Source organism: Oncorhynchus mykiss, chromosome 22 (assembly GCF_057628025.1).
Source record: "Oncorhynchus mykiss isolate SJ-2025 chromosome 22, ASM5762802v1, whole genome shotgun sequence".
NCBI lineage: Eukaryota > Metazoa > Chordata > Actinopteri > Salmoniformes > Salmonidae > Oncorhynchus > Oncorhynchus mykiss.
In genome coordinates, this window is record NC_143043.1 from 14,076,527 (window position 1) to 14,098,669 (window position 22,143).

The 22,143-nt window shown below is 42.5% G+C and overlaps 2 protein-coding genes across 5 annotated transcripts in view; one reads left to right on the top strand and one right to left on the bottom strand.

Moving 5' to 3' along the window:
• On the bottom strand, positions 1 to 4,342 carry fkbp7 (FKBP prolyl isomerase 7). Its single transcript, XM_036958732.2, has 4 exons — positions 4,036 to 4,342; positions 3,373 to 3,524; positions 457 to 584; positions 1 to 301 (listed from the first exon to the last, which is right to left on the bottom strand). The coding sequence occupies exons 1-4, from the start codon at positions 4,257 to 4,259 to the stop codon at positions 137 to 139; spliced, it is 669 nt and encodes a 222-aa protein (XP_036814627.2). The 5' UTR covers positions 4,260 to 4,342; the 3' UTR covers positions 1 to 136.
• The window catches only part of LOC110501387 (major facilitator superfamily domain-containing protein 6), a 20,503-nt gene continuing 1,752 nt past the window's right edge, over positions 3,393 to 22,143 (top strand). Inside the window, exons 1-8 of one of the 4 annotated variants that reach the window (XM_090215562.1) lie at positions 3,393 to 3,576; positions 12,506 to 12,550; positions 12,675 to 12,798; positions 14,255 to 15,895; positions 19,292 to 19,389; positions 20,477 to 20,638; positions 21,459 to 21,557; positions 21,876 to 22,141. In XM_090215562.1, the coding sequence (XP_090071688.1) occupies positions 14,259 to 15,895; positions 19,292 to 19,389; positions 20,477 to 20,638; positions 21,459 to 21,557; positions 21,876 to 22,141 (2,262 nt within the window). In that variant the 5' untranslated portion in view covers positions 3,393 to 3,576; positions 12,506 to 12,550; positions 12,675 to 12,798; positions 14,255 to 14,258. Of the gene's footprint in view, positions 3,577 to 12,389; positions 12,551 to 12,674; positions 12,799 to 14,254; positions 15,896 to 19,291; positions 19,390 to 20,476; positions 20,639 to 21,458; positions 21,558 to 21,875; positions 22,142 to 22,143 lie in introns of those variants that run through there. The other 3 variants (XM_021578920.3, XM_021578921.3, XM_090215561.1) reach the window with 3 other exon arrangements.

The window sequence follows — 22,143 nt, forward strand, 5'->3', positions numbered from 1 at the left end:
TACAATTTAGTGGTTTTATTAGTCAAACTCTGCAGCCAAATCAGCATCTGTGGAATATCCACTGATGTTTGTAGTGTGTAAAAAACAATAACAAATGTACCCTCATACTGTAAGTCAGTGCAGCCACTGGTGGGTCCTAGAGCTCATCATGTTCATAGATATTGTATTCCTTCACTGTTATCAATCCATCTCTATCGTGGTCACTCTTCTGGAACACATCATTCACCATTCTCTCATAGAAGGAGTCTTCACGAGGTTTACTACCATCTCTCTCATACTCCACCTTGAAGTAGAATGTCATCTACAAAACAACAAACAAAACATGGGTTAGTCCTCGTCTGAACAATGGACAATTTAATTGAAGACATGATGCATGATCACCCCAGACTAACATTGTCCATAAGGCCGTCTTCAGTTTCTTTGCTCAGACTTGTGAATATAGATGAACTAGCATACCTCATCCCTAGTGAGAACCTTGTCGTCATCCAGGTCTATATCTCTGAAGGACTCCAGGCTGCGTGGCCCTTTGGACACAGAGTAGAGCTCCACATCGAAGATCAATGTAGCATTGGGTGGGACAGGACCTAGTAAACCAGACTAATTGTTAGTTTTATTTCTTATTCTTTATTTTTACTGCATTGTTGGTTAGGGCTTGTAAGTAAGCAGTTCACTGTAAGGTCTACATCTGTTGTATTCGGAGCATGTGACAAACAAAATTTGATTTCATTTTAAATACATTACAGCAATATTCTCCCCAAAGTGAAAACAAAATAGTGACATCCAAACACAATGGCAACACTCTTTGGACTGACTCACACAGAAACACAACTGCAAACATTTAATACTGTAATGACAATGTTTTCAGACAGAATAACTTCATTTCCAATTCGACATTTCTAGTTTATTCGCTATAGTAATGAATTCATTTCTTTCTCCTTTCCAGCAGTCATAAATGTTAATATAATAGTTCATGCCATTGCCATACAAAGAAACATGCTAAATACTTTAACACACGGCATGCATTCATGGTAGCTACTCCCTCTACAAGGACAATTATACAATAAAGAGTGGACCAGTTGTAATCCTAATCCCATCCCAAGCCACCACTGTTCAAGACTTGAAACACGCATGCAAAGCTGCTGTCTGAGTATCAGCTGTATGCTGTGAATGCACCATATGCCCAACATGCTTACATGCCAAGAGGAAGCAGTGCGGTGTACACTGTCAGGGGAGGAAATCCTTCAAAGAAACTGCTGTGGAAATAACACACGATAAGCAAAAATGAAGAAATAGGTGTTAGTTCAAGAAGATTGAATGACTGTCCCTTGAAATTGTATTAAAGTTGTGAATTGTTTATGTAAAATGTTGGCTTTAATATGACATATTATTACATTTCTTATCACAGGCATTTGTGTGGTTTCATGTATGTGTATATATATATATATGGATTTGTGCGGTTTCATGTATGTGTATATATATATATATATATATGGATTTGTGTGGTTTCATGTATGTGTATATATATATATATATATATGGATTTGTGTGGTTTCATGTATGTATGTATGTATATACAGTGGGGAGAACAAGTATTTGATAACCTGCAAAATCGGCAGTGTTTCCTACTTACAAAGCATGTAGAGGTCTGTAATTTTTATCATAGGTACACTTCAACTTTGAGAGATAGAATCTAAAACAAAAATCCAGAAATTCACATTGTATGAATTTTAAGTAATTAATTAGCATTGTATTGCATGACATAAGTATTTGATACATCAGAAAAGCAGAACTTAATATTTGGTACAGAAACCTTTGTTTGCAATTACAGAGATCATACGTTTCCTGTAGTTCTTGACCAGGTTTGCACACACTGCAGCAGGGATTTTGGCCCACTCCTCCATACAGAACTTATCCAGATCCTTCAGGTTTTGGGGCTGTCGCTGGGCAATACGGACTTTCAGCTCCCTCCAAAGATGTTCTATTGGGTCAGGTCTGGAGACTGGCTAGGCCACTCCAGGACTTGAGATGCTTCTTACGGAGCCACTCCTTTACTTGCCCTGGCTGTGTGTTTTGGGTCGTTGTCATGCTGGAAGACATAGCCACGACCCATCTTCAATGCTCTTACTGAGGGAAGGAGGTTGTTGGCCAAGATCTCGCGATACATGGCCCCATCCATCCTCCCCCTCAATACGGTGCAGTCGTCCTGTCCCCTTTGCAGAAAAGCATCCCCAAAGAATGATGTTTCCACCTCCATGCTTCACGGTTGGGATGGTGTTCTTGGGGTTGTACTCATCCTTCTTCTTCCTCCAAACACAGCGAGTAGAGTTTAGACCAAAAAGCTATTTTTTCTCATCAGACCACATTACCTTCTCCCATTCCTCCTCTGGATCATCCAGATGGTCATTGGCAAACTTCAGACGGGCCTGGACATGCGCTGGCTTGAGCAGGGGGACCTTGCGTGCTCTGCAGGATTTTAATCCATGACGGCGTAGTGTGTTACTAATGGTTTTCTTTGAGACTGTGGTCCCAGCTCTCTTCATGTCACTGACCAGGTCCTGCCAAGTAGTTCTGGGCATTGATGCCCCACGAGGTGAGATCTTGCATGGAGCCCCAGACCGAGGGTGATTGACCGTCATCTTGAACTTCTTCCATTTTCTAATAATTGCACCAACAGTTGTAGCCTTCTCACCAAGCTGCTTGCCTATTGTCCTGTAGCCCATCCCAGCCTTGTGCAGGTCTACAATTTTTTCCCTGATGTCCTTACATAGCTCTCTGGTCTTGGCCATTGTGGAGAGGTTTGAGTGTGTGGACAGGTGTCTTTTATACAGATAACGAGTTCAAACAGGTGCAGTTAATACAGGTAATGAGTGGAGAACAGGAGGGCTTCTTAAAGAAAAACTAACAGGTCTGTGGGAGCTGGAATTCTTACTGGTTGGTAGGGTGATCAAATACTTATGTCATGCAATAAAATGCTAATTAATTACTTAAAAATAATGATTTTCTGGATTTTTGTTTTAGATTCCGTCTCTCACAGTTGAAAATGCTTTGTAAGTAGGGAAGACCTGCAAAATGGGCAGTGTATCAAATACTTGTTCCCCCCACTGTATATATGGATTTGTGTGGTTTCATGTATATATATATGGATTTGTGTGGATATATATATATATATATACACACACACACAGAGATATACATACAAGCAGGGAGGTGTGCCCCTTTCTGTCCAAGGAGGTCATTTTTGGACCATATTTTTGTCCATGAAGGCCACGGAACTGCTTTCGGCTCAAGAGGCAAAGGTTCTGTATGGCCTCTTTAAGCATCACATTAATGGCTCAAATATTGCACATATGATTATTCTACCCCCCATCTTACCTTTTCCTTTTTCTCCAAAGGCTAGCTCAGGTGGAACAGTGACTTTGCGTTTCTCCCCAGCACACATGTCATTCAATGCCATGTCCAGGCCCTTGATGATTTGTCCGACTCCCAACACAAACCACTGAGGATGTCCAGCTTTGTCTGAGCGGCTGAAACACAAAAAGGAAAATGGATAGATGCATTAGGTGCACTCAACTCATGGTACAGTATGTCTACATAACACAGTATTATTGAATGTGTCACTGTCTTACCATGGTATTGTCCTGAAATAATAGGCACATTCATTAACTTTTAATGAGCCATGAGCTTATCTGCTTAATTTGAGAGGTTCACGTGTCAGGGCCATCCCTCAGCTATACCAAAGTGGATGGGTTGTCTTTTTGTCTAAAAATCCAGGATTGTGGCGTTACACTGTCACTGGATATCGGTCTACAAGCTTTTGATAGAATAATTATGCATTTACCAGCTCATGTCTGTTTTCATTGATGGATCTGGTCAGTAGAAAAGTATTACAAATTGTTTTATCAAATAGTTTACGACCAAAATCGAGCCTTTCCTGGCTCCCTCATTATAAAACTCACATGGTGTGCAAATCCATTTCTTTTAAACAAAAGTATTACATTGTTGATGCCATTTTATATGTAAATCTGGGACACTTACCTACAGTAGAACTGAGAACCGTCTTTAGCAAGGTACCCATCGTAGTGTGCATTCATTAGGTCTCCCTTTTTGCTCTTTTTTGAGCAGTCCTCTGGCGTGAATAACACCTCTATCTTCACATCATCGATTGACGCAACTGCAACTGTAACATCAACAATGACATTATAAATCTGTAGACATAAAAATAAGTTAAGCACAAGAGATTTCGGCAGCATCATCATCATGTCAACAAACTGTATGCGTGGCACCAAAGTTTCGCTAGGAGCGCAAAAAACGTCACTTCTGGTATGCAAGTGACGACCTTCTTCTTCTATGGTATAATGGCGGTCCGTAAAGAAACGTTTACGTGCATGCCGCCACCTACTGTTTTGGAGTGTACGGTCAATCATGGTTTGCCTAATAGAGCCCCACAGTTGTGTCATAATATCCATAAAACAGAGAAATGGTTCCAGTCGTTTTTCCACCATTCATTTTTCCCATAGGGGATTTTAGAAAAACTTTAAAAAATGACTGTATTTCGTGTAGGCTTACCCTGGCGTGACATTATAATAAGAGTGTAAATCTCTCTCGGATATGGTAACTTGTATCAATATATTGGTCTCTATTTACTCTTAGTTTCAAAAATGCTAATTACCTTAAGTAGACATCATGAAAAACTACAAATCCCTGCAAGCTCCTGCACTTCTTCTTTAATTGACACCTTTGCTAACAGGTATTGTGTCAATTTAAAACTTGCACAAGACAGTACACTGCATTGTCCATTTAAAGAAGTGTAGCCATTTTATCCATTTAGCTAACACGAGATAGTTAATCCAGAGATTCTTACCTTTGCCTCGATTCAGCTGTCTTATCCAGATCATCATGGCATTTGTAGATCTTTATGATAGTTACATTAGCAGATAATTAGCGTCTAATTTTGGGGGGGGGGGTAAATACAGGCAAATATTTTGAAAAAATCACCTTGTCCTAGAGAGATTTACATGGTCATCAAAACATCATGCCACAGTAAGACTACATGAAACAGACCTTATTTTTAAGTGTTTATAAAATCCCCTATGGAAAAAATGAATGTTGGGAAAACGATTGGAACCATTTCCCTGTATGACCGCTAGGTTTTATGGGTATTTTGACTCATACTGTGGTACTCTATTCTGTAATACTAAACAAATAAATCCCTATTAACTACCCTCCCCTATCCCCAAAACCCTCCCAACCTCTTCAAATGTCCCCTCTATCATGCTGAGACATTCCATCCTTAGGATTATTCAACATTTCAAAAATCATGTTGACAGTAACATCTGTTACCCCTAATAACTCTCTTATCATAGCCACAAAAATCTTTAACCTGGCATTTATGCTTTCCACAATCCGAGTCCTGTTGATAACCTTTCCAATTAAGTAAATGTGTTTTACTATAAAGTGTCCTTTGACGCAGCACATTTATGGGAGCAAGATTTCTGAACAGGTCTCGAAACCATGTCAGGACTAGTAGAAGCACCAGTTCTGACAGTAGGTCCACTTACTACAGGAGCAGCCATGGTAGCTCCATCAGTCCACCTAATAGTTCCACCAATCTGTCTTACAGCCTCTGCACATGAGACAACATGAGTGATTCTATATCTCTAGGCCTGCCTAGCCTCTCTCTGCCCTTACAAAAATGAATTTGTTGTTGCAAACTTCCCGCAAGTTTGTGGCAAATTTTCTACAAACTACATCGTGTGCCACAAAATGTTGCCAGAAGTGGTACATTTGCAGCAAACCTTTGGCAACAATATGTATTGCTACTAGTGGCAAAGAGTTTACCAGAAGTTGTTTCTGGTGAACACACAAGTTCCAAGACCAGTAACAGTTGACTACCAGTCAAGGGGAGAAGAAAAATCAGTTGAAAATCTACCTAGCTCCAAAGTTGTCCGGTGAGTGTCTAACTTATTGATTTAAGGGCCTAATAAACTTTAAATTGTGTTGGCTAATTGATGCCTGGTTTGAAATGTCATGTTTTATGGGATAGAGTGAAACACATGTTGTTGCTGTATCAGTTTCAACCAACCTGTCAGTGCCACTGACTGGCTAGCTGGCTCACTTTAGCGATCATATTTTTGCATATTTAATTGGACAGCTAGCTATCAAACTAATGATTTCCTGGATATTTTAAACACATATTTGATGTTGACGACATTGCTGTCTTTTAATACCAACATGCATGTCAATATGCTACCTTAGCTGTTCAGTAAATTATCATGTTAGTAAGCACAACAACTAAGGTACCAACAGAGACGGACGGTCCTGACCTCCCTGGGGTCCTAAGCTAAATTCTGCTAAGGGGCCCTCCTACCTGACCCGTGAGCCATGTAAACCATTTGCCAATTCCACTCAGTCACACCTGAGACTCCAGTGCTCACATTACAATCCTCACTCCTTTAAAATGTTCTCCATCTGTCGGTTTAAGAATAAGTCGACCTATACAGAACAGAATGAGGTATAAGCAAACCATATTTATTGAATTAAATATGTCCTATAGAATCTTAAGATAAGTGAATATTAACATAAATAAGAAATTGTAGAAAATATCAAATGTAGAAAATAATCAAATGTAACACTGAGCTTTGGCTCTGCTGCCTGGTAATTAGTCCAGTCCTCACAATATTATACAATTAGCTGTGTCTATACAATGCAAACATAAGGCGGAGGATATACGGCTCCCTCAGGAACAGGCCCTGACCCCAGTGATCTGTGTGAAGAGGAGGCGGAGAAAGAGAGGCCGGAGAGCGAGCTGTCTTCTGAGAAGTCTGAGGTGATCGAATAAACCCCCACTTCCCTCAATTCTGCTAGCCAACATGCAATCTTTGGACAATAAAATGGATGAGTTACTGGGAAGATTAAACTACCAATGGAACATTAAAAACTGTAAAATCTTATGCTTCACGGAGTTGTGGCTGAATGACGACAATATCAACATACAGCTGGCTGGTTATACGATGTGTGGCAGCGGTCTATGTATTTTTGTAAACAACAGCTGGTGCACGATATCTAAGGAAGTCTCGAGCTATTGCGTGGCTGAGATAGAGTTTCTCATGATAAGCTGCAGACCTCACTACCTACCGGGATAGTTTTCATCTATATTCTTTGTAGCTGTACATACCACCACAGTCAGAGGCTGGCACTAAGATAGCATTGAATGAACTGTATTCTGCCATAAGCAAACAAGAAAACAGTCACCCAGAGGCAGCTCTCCTAGTAAAAATTAAAGCAGGAAGCACCAGTGACTAGATCAATGAAAAAGTGGTCAGATGAAGCAGATGCTAAGCTACAGGACTGTTTTGCTAGCACAGACTGGAATATGTTCCGGGATTCCTCCAATGACATCTGTCATTGGCTTCATCAATAAGTGCATCGATGACGTCGTCCCCACAGTGACCTTACGTACATACCCCAACCAGAAGCCATGGTTTACAGGCAGCATCTGCACTGAGCTAAAGGCTAGAGCTGCCGCTTTCAAGGAGTGGGACTCTAACCCGAAAGCTAATAAGAAATTCCGCTATGCCCTCCGATGAACCATCAAACAGGCAAAGCGTCAATACAGGACTAAGATCGAGTCATAAGACTGTGTGATCACGCTCTCCGCAGCCTATGTGAGTAAGACCTTTAGACGGGTCAACATTCACAAGGCTGCAGGGCCAGGTGGATTACCAGGACATGTACTGCGAGCATGCGCTGACCAACTAGCAAGTGTCTTCACTGACATTTTTAACCTCTCCCTGTCCAAGTCTGTAATACCAACATGTTTTAAGCAGCCCGCCATAGTGCCTGTGCCCAAGAACACTAAGGTAACCTGCCTAAATGACTACCTACTCGTAGCAGTCACGTCTGTAGACACAAAGTGCTTTGAAAGGCTGGTCATGGCTCACAATACCATCATCAACCGAGATACCGTAGACCCACTCCAATTTGCATACCGCCACAACAGATCTACAGATGATGCAGTTTCTATTGCACTCCACACTGCCCTTTCCCACCTGGACAAAAGGAACACCTATGTCAGAATGCCATTCACTGACTACAGCTCAGCGTTCAACACCATAGTGCCCTCAAAGCTCATCACTAAGCTAAGGATTCTGGGACTTAACACCTCCCTCTGCAACTGGATCGTGAATTTCCTGATGGGCCGCATCCAGGTGGTAAGGCTAGGTAACAAGACATCTGCCACGCTGATCCTCAACACAGTGGCCCCTCAGTGGTGCGTGCTCAGCCCCCTCCTGTACTCCCTGTTCACTCATGACTGAACGGCCAGGCACGACTCCAACACCATCATTACATTTGCCGATGACACAACAGTGGTAGCCTGATCACCGACAACAACGAGACAGCCTATAGGGAAGAGGTCAGAGACCTGGCCGTGTGGTGCCAGGACAACAACCTCTCCCTCAACTTGATCAAGACAAAGGAGATGATTGTGAACTACAGGGAAAAGAGGACCGAGCACGCCCCCATTCTCATCTAATGGGCTGCAGGGGAGCAGGTTGAGAGCTTCAAGTTCCTTGGTGTCCACATCACCAACAAACTAACATGACAGTCGTGATGCGGGCAAGACAAAACCTATTGCCCCTCAGGAGACTGAAAATATTTGGCATGGGTCCTCAGATCCACAAAAGATTCTACAGCTGCACCATCGAGAGCATCCTGACTAGTTGCATCACTGCCTGGTATGGCAACTGCTCAGCCTCCGACCGCAAGGCACTACAGAGGGTAGTGCGAACGGCCCAGTACATCACTGGGGCCAAGCTTCCTTCCATCCAGGACCTCGATACCAGGCGGTGTCAGAGGAAGGCCCTCATAGATTGTTCTCTCTGCTATCACACGGCAAGCGGTACCAGAGAACCAAGTCTAGGACCAAGAGGCTGCTAAACAGCTTCTATCCCCAAGCCATAATACTCCTGAACATCTAGTCAAATGGCTACCCAGACTATTCACATTGCCCCCACCCCCCTCCACATCATTGCCGCTCTCTGTTGTCATCTATGCAGAGTCACTTTAATTAACTCTACCTACATGTACATACCACCTCAACTAACAGGTGGCCCTGCATTTTGACTCTGTACCGGCAACCACTTGTAAATATTGTTATTTTATTTTTTACTGCTGCTCTTTAATTACTTGTTACTTTTATCTCTTATTCAAATTTTTTGAAACTGCACTGCTGGTTAGGGGCTCGTAAGTAAGCATTTCACTGTAAGGTGACAATACAACACCTGTTGTATTCGGCGCATGTGAGTAATAACATTTGATTTGATTTAAAAAACGAAATACATGTATTTTAATTAAATACATTACAAGTACATCACAAGTATTTTGTAGTTTATTGTGATGCATTGATCTTTATGGAATTTTGTATCAGCATTTTGTCATTTTTGCCCATCCCAGAGAATAGAATTGAATGAGCAGAAATAGTGGCAAACTGTGACTATTGAAGCCCCTGGCTTTCAGTGAGGGGAAAAACACTTTCTTTGTCTTATCAAAATCCAAAATCAAGAAAATAACTGAAACATACAGCATAGCATCACTTATGTTTGGGGACTTGACACAGAATTCTAAAGTCTAGTTCGGTACAGGACGGGACAGGATCAACAGTCCGCAGGAACGGGCAGTAGACCTAGGCTACACGATTAGGCTAATTATTTAGTAAGCAGTTTTATAGAATGTTTACATTTCCCCTTTGCTCATCCTTCTCCCAACAGTTGCCTGACCAGCTGATAAAGGCCCATTTAAACCTACACATAAACTATAAAGGCTATAAAAACTAATTTCACACATATGCAGAAATGTATCTTCTGCCTTTCTCAACACCCTCCAACACATACTTTGAGTCAGATTCTCCTGGATGGAGATTAATTTGGGGTTAGGGTAATGTGTGGTATCTAGCCCACCGGGTTAACTGCTCCCACTGCTGTAATTCTCACAGAAACCACTTTGTCACCCCCCCCCCAAAACATTCAGCACATTCCCTAGCATCCACTACTCTTGCTCAACTAAAAATGTTATCTGTCTCATCTAAATTTGTAATCACTCAAACAAAACGATTCTGAGGTAAGTTGATCAAATGTTTCGTAATTTAGAAAAGTTATATTTACAGTGCGTTCAGAAAGTATTCACAACCCTTTAAAATGTTTTTTTTTTTAAGTAAAAAATACAAATCTGACAGTTTAAGCTAGAGATATCTGGAGTTTTTTTGCATTGGATGCGTCTCAATCCACCGCATCCGCCTATGTTGCACTTCCACATCTGCGGTGAAAGGTGACAGAGCTAGAGCGGTGTTTGTCAGACCATGAGGCATCACGAAAATCGGTCTTCTTACAACTATTATGACCCCTCTGTGGAAAGGTGAGACTGCTTTAGAACGCCCACAGGCCTCACAAGACTCGTCTGAAGGTCCCCGGTACCAGTTGAAAAAAAATTGTGGAAGTTTATATGGAGACTGTTTAGTGCCAAAAATAAGGGGTTAAATACATATATATTTATATATATTTCCAGATTTTTCGTATTTCTCTCAGATATAGGAGAGACACTTCAGAACAAACTTCCTTTTTTGATTTTTTTGGGGGGACTATCGGTTGTTATATGTAGTGAATCTGTTATTCAATGTGTTCGTATGGTCTTATAATATAAGACCATACGAACACATTTAATTTGTCATCAAATAATTGTTTTCCATTTTTACTGTTACTTCAAGGGGTCTTCAAATTCTAAATCAAATAGCTAAATAATCATTGGTATGACCTTCTTAAAACAATTCCATATAGCTTAGTAGAACACCCTCCAGTTTAGACAGGGCTTAGACACTTATGGGGTAACTTGAGATTGTTTTGTCACTGGCCAACACATAATACCCCATAATGTCAAAGTTTTACAAATAAATACAAATTGTAAAGCTGAAATGTCTTGAGTCAATAAGTATTCAACTCCTTTGCTATGGGAAGCCTAAATAAATTTAGGAGTCAAAATTTGCTTAACAAGTCACATAATAAATTGCAAGGATTTTTGAATGACTACCTCATCTCTGTACCCCACACATACGATTATCTATAAGGTTCCTCAGTCAAGCAGTGCATTTCAAACACAGATTCAACCACAAAGATCAGGGAGGTTTTCCAATGCCTCGCAAAGAAGGGCACATATTAGTAGAACAATTTAAAAAGAAGACATTGAATATCCCCTTGAGCATGATGAAGTTAATTACACTTTGGATGGTGTATCACTACAAAGTACAGTCATCCTTCCTCACTCAGTTGTTGGAAAAGAAGGAAACCACTCAGGGATTTCACCCTGAGGACAATGGTGACGTTAAAACAGTTAAAGAGTTGAATTGCTGAAGTAAAACTGCCAAAACATGTGGCAAAGAAAGGAACTTTGTGTCCTGAACACAAAGCATTATGTTTCGAGCAAATCCAACATAACACATCACTGAGTACCACTCTTCATATTTTCAAGCATGGTGGTGGCTGTATAATGTTATGGGTATGCTTGTCATCAGCAAGGACTATGGAGTTTTTAAAGATAAAAATAAACAGAATAGAGCTAAGCACAGGCAAAATCCTAGAGGAAAACCTGATTCAGTCTGATTTCCAACAGACACCGGGAGAAAAATGCACCTTTCAGCAGGACAATAATCTAAAACACAATCTACACTGCAGTTGCTTACCAAGACGACATTGAATGTTCCTGAGTGGCCTAGTTACAGTTAAATTGGCTTAAATCTATGGCAAGACTGGAACATTTCTGTCTAGCAATGATCAACAACCAACTTGACAGAGTTTGAAGATTTTTTTGCAAATATTGTACAATTAAGGTGTGCAAGGCTCTTAGACATTTACTCAGAAAGACTCGCAGGTGTAATTGCTGCCAAAGGTGATTCTAACATGTATTGACTCAGGGGTGTGAATACTTGCAGTACCTAAATTAGCATTTTCTAAAAACCCTTTTCTAAAAACAACATTTTGTTAAATAACAACAAAAGAGTAAACTGTAGACACCTATTTCCCTTCATAGTTTGTTTGCCTAAGCATGACCATCACCTACATACCACATTTTATCCAAATGTTGCTTTTTTTGTGTCAGCAATTGGACATTGTTCTTAGGGGGAGCTAGTTACCCCCACGTTACCCCAAGTGCCTTGCTCGACAGGCACAAAGGCAGTTGTTCTATGGGGGAATAGGGCTCATCTCAACTCTCAAAACTGGCTTCCTCTGCTCCTTTCCTTTGTCTGCACTTATAAAATAAATTGAGATGTAAAAGCAACTCCCCATTTGCTTACTACCATATTCTTTTCATCCATCCTGTTTTTTCGTTTTTGGATTTGTGTCAATTACGTGAATAGACAAGGAGAGGAAACCACTTCAGACTATTGAGATGCACTCATTGATTCAATGCTCGGCCGCCAGACTAATTTTAGACTGTGTGTGTGCAATCCCTTCCACAGCAGCAGCAGTCTCGAACTCCGAAATGGTTTGGCAGTCATGGGCAGGTGAGAAATGACGTCAATGCAAACTTCTCTGAAATAGACGCGTTCAATATTACTTGCCCCATATAAATGGGATTACTATTGAACACATGTTTTTTGTTTGTCAATGTGTGACTTTAAACGACAGTTTATTCACCCGATGACAGTCGTCGCCAATTGGACACCTAAATGATGGACTCAAGAAGATAGGCTACATTCTATACAAGCGGTCTATCCTCCAACAACCTTGAAACTTTGAAACAATAATTTTGGTAAGAAAATATCTTTGTCGATTAGTTACATTTTTTTCCTTCTTCTCAATAATATATTTATTTGTGTTCACGGGAATAACAAGCTTAGATATGTCCCTTCGGTGTTTCTTTACCATTTTAAGTTGAATAGAGAAAACAACAATTGAATGCGTGGTTACAAGAAGAAACGTTTCTAAGGACATGATACGTTTTGTCAGAGCTGCGGCAATGAAACAGCTTATTATTCTCCAGTCATATATTTCTCTCGGGCAATGTCTGTCTGGTCTGAGCACAGTTATACAGTTACAGGCTACCATTTATAATTGTATAGGCTACAGGGAATAGTGAAGTCATGTCTCCTGCTGTAGAGGCAGTAGCCAAATGGGCTATTATATATGTTCCAAGTCTTTCATATACCCTAGCCCTAACAAAATGTAAGAGCTTGAACATCATACTCGGTCACTGTAAAACCAAGTCTTTAGGATGTGAACACATAGCTCAACATTTATTTGTAACACTTTTTAAGCATGTCAATGCATTTAGAATATCGATGAAAATGAGTGGCAGTGTTTTGATTGTAATCACAAGTCAATTCCAGAACATGTTTACTCACTGTAAAGCTTTTTACACACGTGAACATGTTTATTCGGGACAAGGCGTTTAGGTTTTAACACAAGACACTTGGGTTGCTGTTCGAAGGCTGTATTGGAAAATGTCCCAGTATGCCTTTGGAGTGAATGTGAGAGAAATCAACCCATGCCTGTGTTTGTTAGTGACAGAGACATCATTGTTGCATTCAATACTTTAGTGTGTAGTCATTCACAACCTTCAATAACAATAACTGCTATTTTGATTTCACAACCAAGACCATCTAAACTGGAACAACTATCTCAGTAACAGGCGCAATAAATCCAAATCCCTTACAGATTGGATTAGTTTAGAACAATTGTACAGTATAAGATTAATCAATCAATGTGCTTGAGGAAACATAGTTTTAATTTTTTTTTTTTATCTATCAACCTGCAACAAAGTATGCTGGGAAACATCTTTTTTTTGGCTCAGAGTTCATGGAAATTAACTTAACACAGTCGAGTAACAACACCATTCGTTTTGAAAAGGTTTATTGAATCAAATGTCCTGTTCAGTTGTGCTGAAATGTAGGTAAGGTGACAGACATTCCGAATAAATGCCTTATCGGCTTATTACAGGTTATTGTCCTAGCCTGTCATAACCCAAAGTGTTGTATTACTCCATTGTTTATGTTTTTGTTGTCGTTTGAGTCTTTGCTAACAAAAAAAGATACAGCTTCAAAATGTGTTTAGAACTATTATTGCAATCTTATGGACATGCCAGCCCATCTCCCATAGCTTGCCAAAATTGTCTGGGTCAGAAATGTTTATTACACATTGTTCCTTTAATTCTGGTGGGGGTGAAAAACTGTTTCAGTCATCTCTCTCCCCCTCCCCCCATCCCCCAGGGAGATGGCGAGTGACGACCAGGTGGCCATCTTGACAGACGACGAGGAGGATCAGAAGAGGAAGTACGTCATGGCAGAACCCTTCAACACCCTGTCCAAAACCTTGGATCAGATGGCAGCAGGTGCGGACACCACCGCTGCCTCCCAAGGTCCAGCATCACCCCCGACAGACACATCTGACACCCCCAGCAATGACTGCCTGGAGAGGAACTGCGTGCAGATCGACAACCACCTACTCATCTCCAAGGTCTTCTACTTCTTCTTCTATGCGGCCTATGGGTCCCTGCACCCGTTGCTGTCTGTCTACTACAAGCAACTGGGCATGACGCCCAGCCAGAGTGGCCTGCTGGTCGGGATTCGGTACTTCATAGAATTCTGCAGCGCCCCCTTTTGGGGGGTGGTGGCGGACCGCTTCAAGAAGGGCAAGGTGGTGCTGCTGTTCTCCGTCTTCTGCTGGTTGGTGTTCAACTGCGGCATCGGCTTCATCAAGCCTGCCTCCATGACCTGCGTGGAAAGGAAACCTACAGTCGTGTCCCCCACCAGTCCCGCCCAGATCGGTCCGTCGGCCAATCACAGCAGGAACCGCAGGGGTGCGAGTGTAGACTTTTTCCCCCTCCCTTTTGCATCAGACTCAGTTAGTGCTCCCCTACACAGGTATGTGAGGAGCGATGGTGGTAATATCACTGGACCCAGTACTGTCACGGCACCTGTGCCTTCCTCCACCATCTCCACAACAATGTTGACATCTTCCCCCTCCACCACCACCACCACCACCACCACCACCACCACCACCAAAACAAAAACAACAACAAAAACAGCAGCAACAACAACAGCCGGCTCAAAACCTGCCTCAAATCTGACCATGACCAAACCAACCACCACAACCACCACTACCAAAGTCTATGACATCATCTCCAACCACGACCAGGTGGAGACCATCTTCCTCCTGATCCTGCTGGTCATCATCATCGGCGAGTTCTTCAGTGCTCCGGCCATGACCATCGTGGACACGCGCACCCTGCAGTACCTGGGCTCCCACCGGGACCGCTATGGTCTGCAGAGGATGTGGGGCTCCCTGGGCTGGGGCCTGGCAATGCTGTGCGTGGGCATCTGGATCGACCACACCCACATCAAGCTCTTCATCCAGGGCACCGGCTGCATCGTGCCTGACTACAAGAACTACCAGATAGCCTTTATTGTCTTTGGTGTCCTGATGGCTGTTGCTTTTATAGTGTCTACTCAGTTCTACTTTGAGAGTAGTACTAATGACCATCGGCCAATGGAGGCACAGGTGGAGGAGGATAAGAGACAGGATATGGAATCTCCTCAAGCGTCCAGTGGCGTTTCATCTCCCGAAGGGCATACGGTGGAATCGTTAGAATCTCAAAGTTCCATCAGCCAGCGGTTCCTTTACTGGGACCTCCTTCGGCTGCTGTGCAGTGTGCAATACGGCTCGGTGCTCTTCGTGGCCTGGTTCATGGGATTCGGCTACGGCTTCGTGTTCACTTTCCTCTACTGGCACCTGGAGGACCTGAAGGGGACCACCACGCTTTTTGGAGTCTGCTCGGTGCTGAGCCACATCTCGGAGCTGGTAGCCTACTTCACCAGCCACAAGCTCATCGAGCTCATCGGCCATATAAGGTATATCAAGGGGGCATGGGTCAAAAGCAATAGCCCGGTCCCAGATCTGTTTGTGTTTCTGTACGTCTTGTCAACTCCTGCGTGACCCTAGAAGTTAGCTAGACAGCACAAACTGATCTGGAACCAGGCAACAAAAGCAAGGCCAAAATGAGATTATTCTAGTATAGTTGTATGTAAAGTCACAATATTATTTTATTTCTTTCAGTTTGATTGAATTCCACATAATAGCCAACTTTCTTGGAGATTTGATGGGATTTAGGCTTATCAGAAAGCATAATTTGTTCAGACTTTACACTTGTTTACTTTTTGTCAGTGAACTTAAATAACCTTAAGCATTTAGTGAATTCAGTGAATCGACAATCTATGTGAATTTCCTGCCCTGTCCCTGTGGGAACTTGACCAGTAAGCTGAGTGCTAGAGTGACACAATGAGTGAGTGGAGTGTAAGGGAGTTTCAGGGGTGATGTAGTAGCCTGCTAAAGGAAGACATAGGTGTGCTACATAGGCTATAGCAGACCGCCCAACAGCCTCAAACAAACATATGGTCAATTCATAGGATGACAGACATTGGGAGAGCTCTGCTCTGTTCAATTTCTAAGAGGGAAACCTACTCCCTCCAGCTAGTGTGGTCTCTTTATCTCTCTCTCGCTCTCTCTCTTTCTAAATTGTGATTTATTGTCTGTTTGGATTGGAGAGAGAGAGCGAAAGGAAGGGAGAGGAGGGAAAGGCAGAAACCCAGATGTTGACTAAGTGGGCATTGCCCAAATTGGCACACAGTTTGCAGAATGGACAAGCTGTTTTTTCTAGACATTTGCTATTTTCCCAAGCTTTAAATGCAGTGTTTTGCTTAAGGGAAAGGAAAGAAACATTGGTAAACAGGAAGACCCATCCTGAGAGCTCAGAGAGGATTTTTTTGTCAGTTCTTCCGTCTCCCGTCTGCCCTGTGATATTTCTCAGGCGGGTGACACTTGCCAAATCACCCACGCCTATCTATGAACAGGATGAATCATTTGTAATAACAAGGGTTAGCCAAGGGCTGGTCTCCCAGTACAAAGCTACAATGTGCCGCTTATGTTATTCAAATATGGTTGTTTTAAGTGCAGCCAGAGCAGTTTCCTAGACAATGGGAAAGTCTCTAAACATTGCATTCATATTATCAACAAACTATAAACTAACTATGGATTCGTTTGTAAAAAGCACTGTATGTAGTACTAATACTAATACTAATACTAGTACTAATAATGTGTAAAAACAACTAACATTTACACCAATATGTATACTTTTTACAATGCCATCAGCATTGTAGAGAATGAATGGACAGTGCTGTGCTGAATCGATGGAGGAGAGCTCTGCTCTTCTCCCACAGAGTTTCACTGTGTGTGTGGTGTGTGTGTCTGGACTCTGTCAGATCTTTGTTTGATGGCCTGGTTTCTGCCTGGGCTGCTGGCAGGGCCTGTGGAAGCCTTTTGTTCCTTTGGGGACGTGTGTGTGCGTATAACCCAATCCTGTCCATTACTTCAGCATGAGGCTCTCCATTGATCTCCTGAACTAAATGCCTGTGCGGATCGATTGGTGAGCACAGAAACACTGCGCAGGGGCTTTTCATATTAGGCTGTTATTCAAATTGCCTGTCTCACGCTAAGATTTGCATGGGTATCTCTCCATGTCTGAGATTTACATGGGGCATAAGACTATGTGGAGATAAATACTGAAATAGTCGTTGCTGTCTGTGTCTGTTTGTGTCTGTGTCTGTGTCTGTCTGTGTCTGTGTCTGGTAACACATCGACCAGTTAGATGACTGCTGTGTGTATGAGTCTGTGCATGCCTCCTTTCCTGTCCAGCTCTAGTCTCTGTGCAGCAGTTATCTGGTCCTTGTGACTGGTCCTAGTGTTGTCAGACACAGCCTGCCCCGGGGTTAGAATGACTCACTGTATGACACAGGCTTAAAGAGCCACACACACCCAGCTCGAAAATAGCCCATGAGAGAAAAAGCCTAAAACAGTACCTATAGCATTGCATGTCCAAGGTCAATATATGTAAAATATGCATACAGTATGTAAACTAGAATTGTTAAATGTGTCAGTATATTTGCATAATGTTTTTGTAGTTGTAATGTGTTCATGCCCACTGAGTATCCACAACACACACTCTCTTTCCATGTCATAGACTGACCAGGTGAAAGCTATGATCCCTTATTGATGTCACTTGTTGAATCCACTTCAATCAGTAGATGAAGCGGCAGGGTAGCCTAGTGGTTAGAGCGTTGGACTAGTAACCGGAAGGTTGCAAGTTCAAACCCCCGAGCTGACAAGGTACAAATCTGCCCTAGGCCGTCATTGAAAATAAGAATTTGTTCTTAACTGACTTGCCTATAAATTTTAAAAAAGAGTAGGAGACAGGTTATGGAAGGATTTTTAAGCCTTGAGACACTTGATTGTGTACATGTGCCATTCAGGAGGTTGAATGGGCAAGACCAAAGATTGAAGTGCCTTTGAACAGTGCCTTTGTCGGTGTCATGTTTGTTTCAAGAACTGCAACACTTCTGGGTTTTTCATGCTCAATAGTTGTGTGCATCAAGAATAGTCCACCACCAAAAGGGCATCCGGCCAACTTGACACAACTGTGGGAAGCATTGCAGTCAACATGGGCCAGCATCCCTGTGGAACACTTTTGACACCTTGTAGAGTGCATGCCCCGACGAATTGAAGCTGTTCTGAGGGCAAAAAAAAGGGGGAGGGTGCAACTCAATATTAGGAAGGTGTTCCTAATGTTTGGGGGGGGGGAAGTATGGTGAATCAGGTCAAGGGTTTGATTGGACAGGATGTTGTCATAGGAGACGGGCACCAAACATCCAACAGTGTGGGAATCACTGGACATAGAAGTCTGTTCAGAATGATATAGAAGTCTGTTCAGAATGATATAGAAGTCTGTTCAGAATGATATAGAAGTCTGTTCAGAATGATATAGAAGTCTGTTCAGAATGATATAGAAGTCTGTTCAGAATGATATAGAAGTCTGTTCAGAATGATATAGAAGTCTGTTCAGAATGATATAGAAGTCTGTTCAGAATGATATAGAAGTCTGTTCAGAATGATATAGAAGTCTGTTCAGAATGATATAGAAGTCTGTTCAGAATGTTATAGAAGTCTGCTCAGAATGATATAGAAGTCTGTTCAGGGACAGTTCGGATTTAACTTCTAAGCTTTGGCCTTACTTTCACCTGCAACTCCGTCGATATGTAATAACTTGCTATAGCTTTAGGATAGTTTTAGGGTTATGTTGGGGAATGGTGGATGGTTAGTTAAACAATGAGGTAAAAGTTAATCTATAAACCATCTGTAGTGTACTATTGAAATGGTGTTATCCGACCTTCTCCTCCTCCCCTTTTCCTCCCCAGGGTGCTGTACATCGGGCTGGCCTGCAACACGGCCCGCTATCTGTACATTTCCTACCTGGAGAACGCCTGGGTTGTCCTGCCCATGGAGGTCCTTCAAGGTGAGGCTACACTGGGTCTCGGGCCTCACGGCACTGCAACGCATGCGATATCTATTGACTTAGCTTAGCATAAGTGTTGACATTAGATTGAAAGGAGGAGGAAGTAGTGTTTGGACTGGGAGCCCTGTTGCCATGTTGCCTCTCAGAGTTCAAATCAGGAAAGGATAGCTCCCCTCAATGACAAGAAAAGCTTGTCCTTCGCCTGGAAAACGCCCCTTTCCTCCGTATCTAGACTACTCTGATAGCCACATTTAGGCCATGAATTACAACGTTGCAGCTATACACAAATATGCTTATAACGATTGTAATCATTCACCAGAGGCGTAACAACACCAAATAACTATGTTTAGAGACACACACAATCTCATTTCAAAATCTCCACAATTCTAAAGGAGGGGTATGACAGTAACAAACAAGACAAACAAGTGATGGCCGTAGCTCTGGTCTGAGAGGATAGTGACGATATGGGCTAGCTAAAGAGCTGAATAGGGGGCGAGGCAAGCCAGACAGACCTAAGGAGGGTATGGTAGCAGGTTTGATGGCTTTGTCCTATTATTGGTAGCTATACATGAGAAAACGAGGCGTGTTGGATGTAAACTGGCTAGTTGAGCCAGTTCAAACATGACACACCCAAGCGAGTGTTAATGACTATGGTTAAGTCCACTCTCTCTCGCCTGTCACCTGCCACGAACACACACAGGACATGTCCTCCCTTTGACATCAATTAGAAAATGTCTCCCAAAATGTATTTATTTTCCCTCCCAAATAGTCTGGTGATGTATACAGCTTTTAATGAAAACAAATGACAGTTTAACGGGTCTGCTTGTTTGTTTCTGGTTATATACAAAGATGTGAAAGGGACTTCATTTAAATGTTTGTTTGTTCTACAGATGTTTCTTTTCATGACCCAGTACTGTATATCTCTGAGGGGAGGTTTCATGATCTTAAATTAACAAGCCAATAACTTGTCCTAATCGTATTACTCCCTGCCCTGACCTAGTGTAACGACGTATGCGTATTTGTGTAGATGTGCCCGAGTGTGCGTTTCTCTCTTGCACTCAGTCTCTCTGTATCTCTGTGTATCTAGGTGTGACCCATGCCTCAGTGTGGGCAGCGTGTATCTCCTACCTGAGTGCTGCTGTACCTCCAGAGCTAAGGACCTCTGCCCAGGGTATCCTCCAGGGCCTGCACCTGGGGCTGGGCCGGGGCTGTGGGGCCATGGTGGGGGGAGTGTTTGTCAACTTCTTTGGTAAGAGCCACTGTGATGGAAAAACCCCAGCTGGATTGTATCGAAGTTGCATTGAATTGAATTGCGTGTCTCCCAGTTCAACCAATGAGAGATGGAACTATTGGTGTCACTCGTTAAAGGTACAATTTGTTAAATGGGCATTAATTTAAATGACCATTGAGAAGAGCAGTAATCTGGATTATACCTTCAACGGTGACTTCTACATGACCAACTCACAGTCATAGTGGTCCCACATGCCTTTTCAAAAGGTTTTACAACGCCTCCCCTCCTTATAAACATGCCCTGTCCTCTGTGGTTTTCATAAGATAATCCAGATCTTATTTCTTAATAAACTACCACCAGTCCCATCTAAATCGTAAGGATAGGAATTTTATGGTCTGCAATGCATTTGGCTGCACTCTCAGAATAACAACTCTGTGTGTCTCTCTATGCTCTGAAATGGGGGGGGGTGTAAAATATATCCCTTACAGTGCTGAAATTGATATTTATTTTCAGTTTCAGTGTTATATGAAAAGCAATGAGTGAAATACATTTATGTATTTGAAGATTTTGTTTCCAAAGCCTAGGGCACTCAAACTCAATGCTGGACCTCGAAGCCAGTTCCACTGCATTCTTTCATTGTTCCCCTCTAATCGGGGACTGATTTAGACCTGGGACACCAGATATGTGCAATTAATTATCAGGTAGAACAAAAAACCAGCAGGCTTCAGACCTCATAGGGTAAGAGTTGAATACCCCTGGCCTAGGGAGTAAGGGCTAGGGGTTGATTTGGAATTAAGAAATACTGTGAACACCTTTGTCTATTTGGGTTATGGTTTAGGAGCAGCCCACACCTTCAGAGGGATAGGAATCGCCTCCCTCGTCATCCTCCTCCTCTTCGCTCTCATCCAATGGCTGGCTGTGCAGAGTGGGGAGAAAAGTATGTGTTAATAAAGTTGATCCTATCCTACCCTGTCTGCTTCAGGCTGTGCCTCTGCATGGGCAGAAAAACAGCATTTGCTGCACCTATTATCCCCCTTAATGGAGAAGTGACTGGCTCCCAATGTGGCAAGCATAACATGTACTACCACTAACTTTAAATCCAGTTTTTCTATCAGCAACTGAGATATTCAGACATTAGAATGCTGAATGAATCATGTTTAGGATGTCAATAATAGCGGTAGTCGTTAGGCCAGACATCTTAGCAGAATAAGCATTTTTAATCGTTATGAAAAATGTTGCTTACGTTGTTTTCCAGATACCAAAATGCTGGCGGAGAACATTCCCGTCCCCTCCAGTCCTGTTCCCATAGCAACCATCGACGTTATCCAATCAGATAACGTCGCCGCAACAACGCCACCACCAAGGAAGACCAAGCACCAGGAGGAGCAGGAGGACATGAGCAAGCCCGCCTGGGTGGTGTCCGCCTCGCCCTGGGTCTCCCTGGCCTTCGCCCTGCACCAGATCAGAGAGATCGCTGTCCTGGCCAGGAGCAGCCCTGCCAACAACCATCAGCCGCTCGAGGT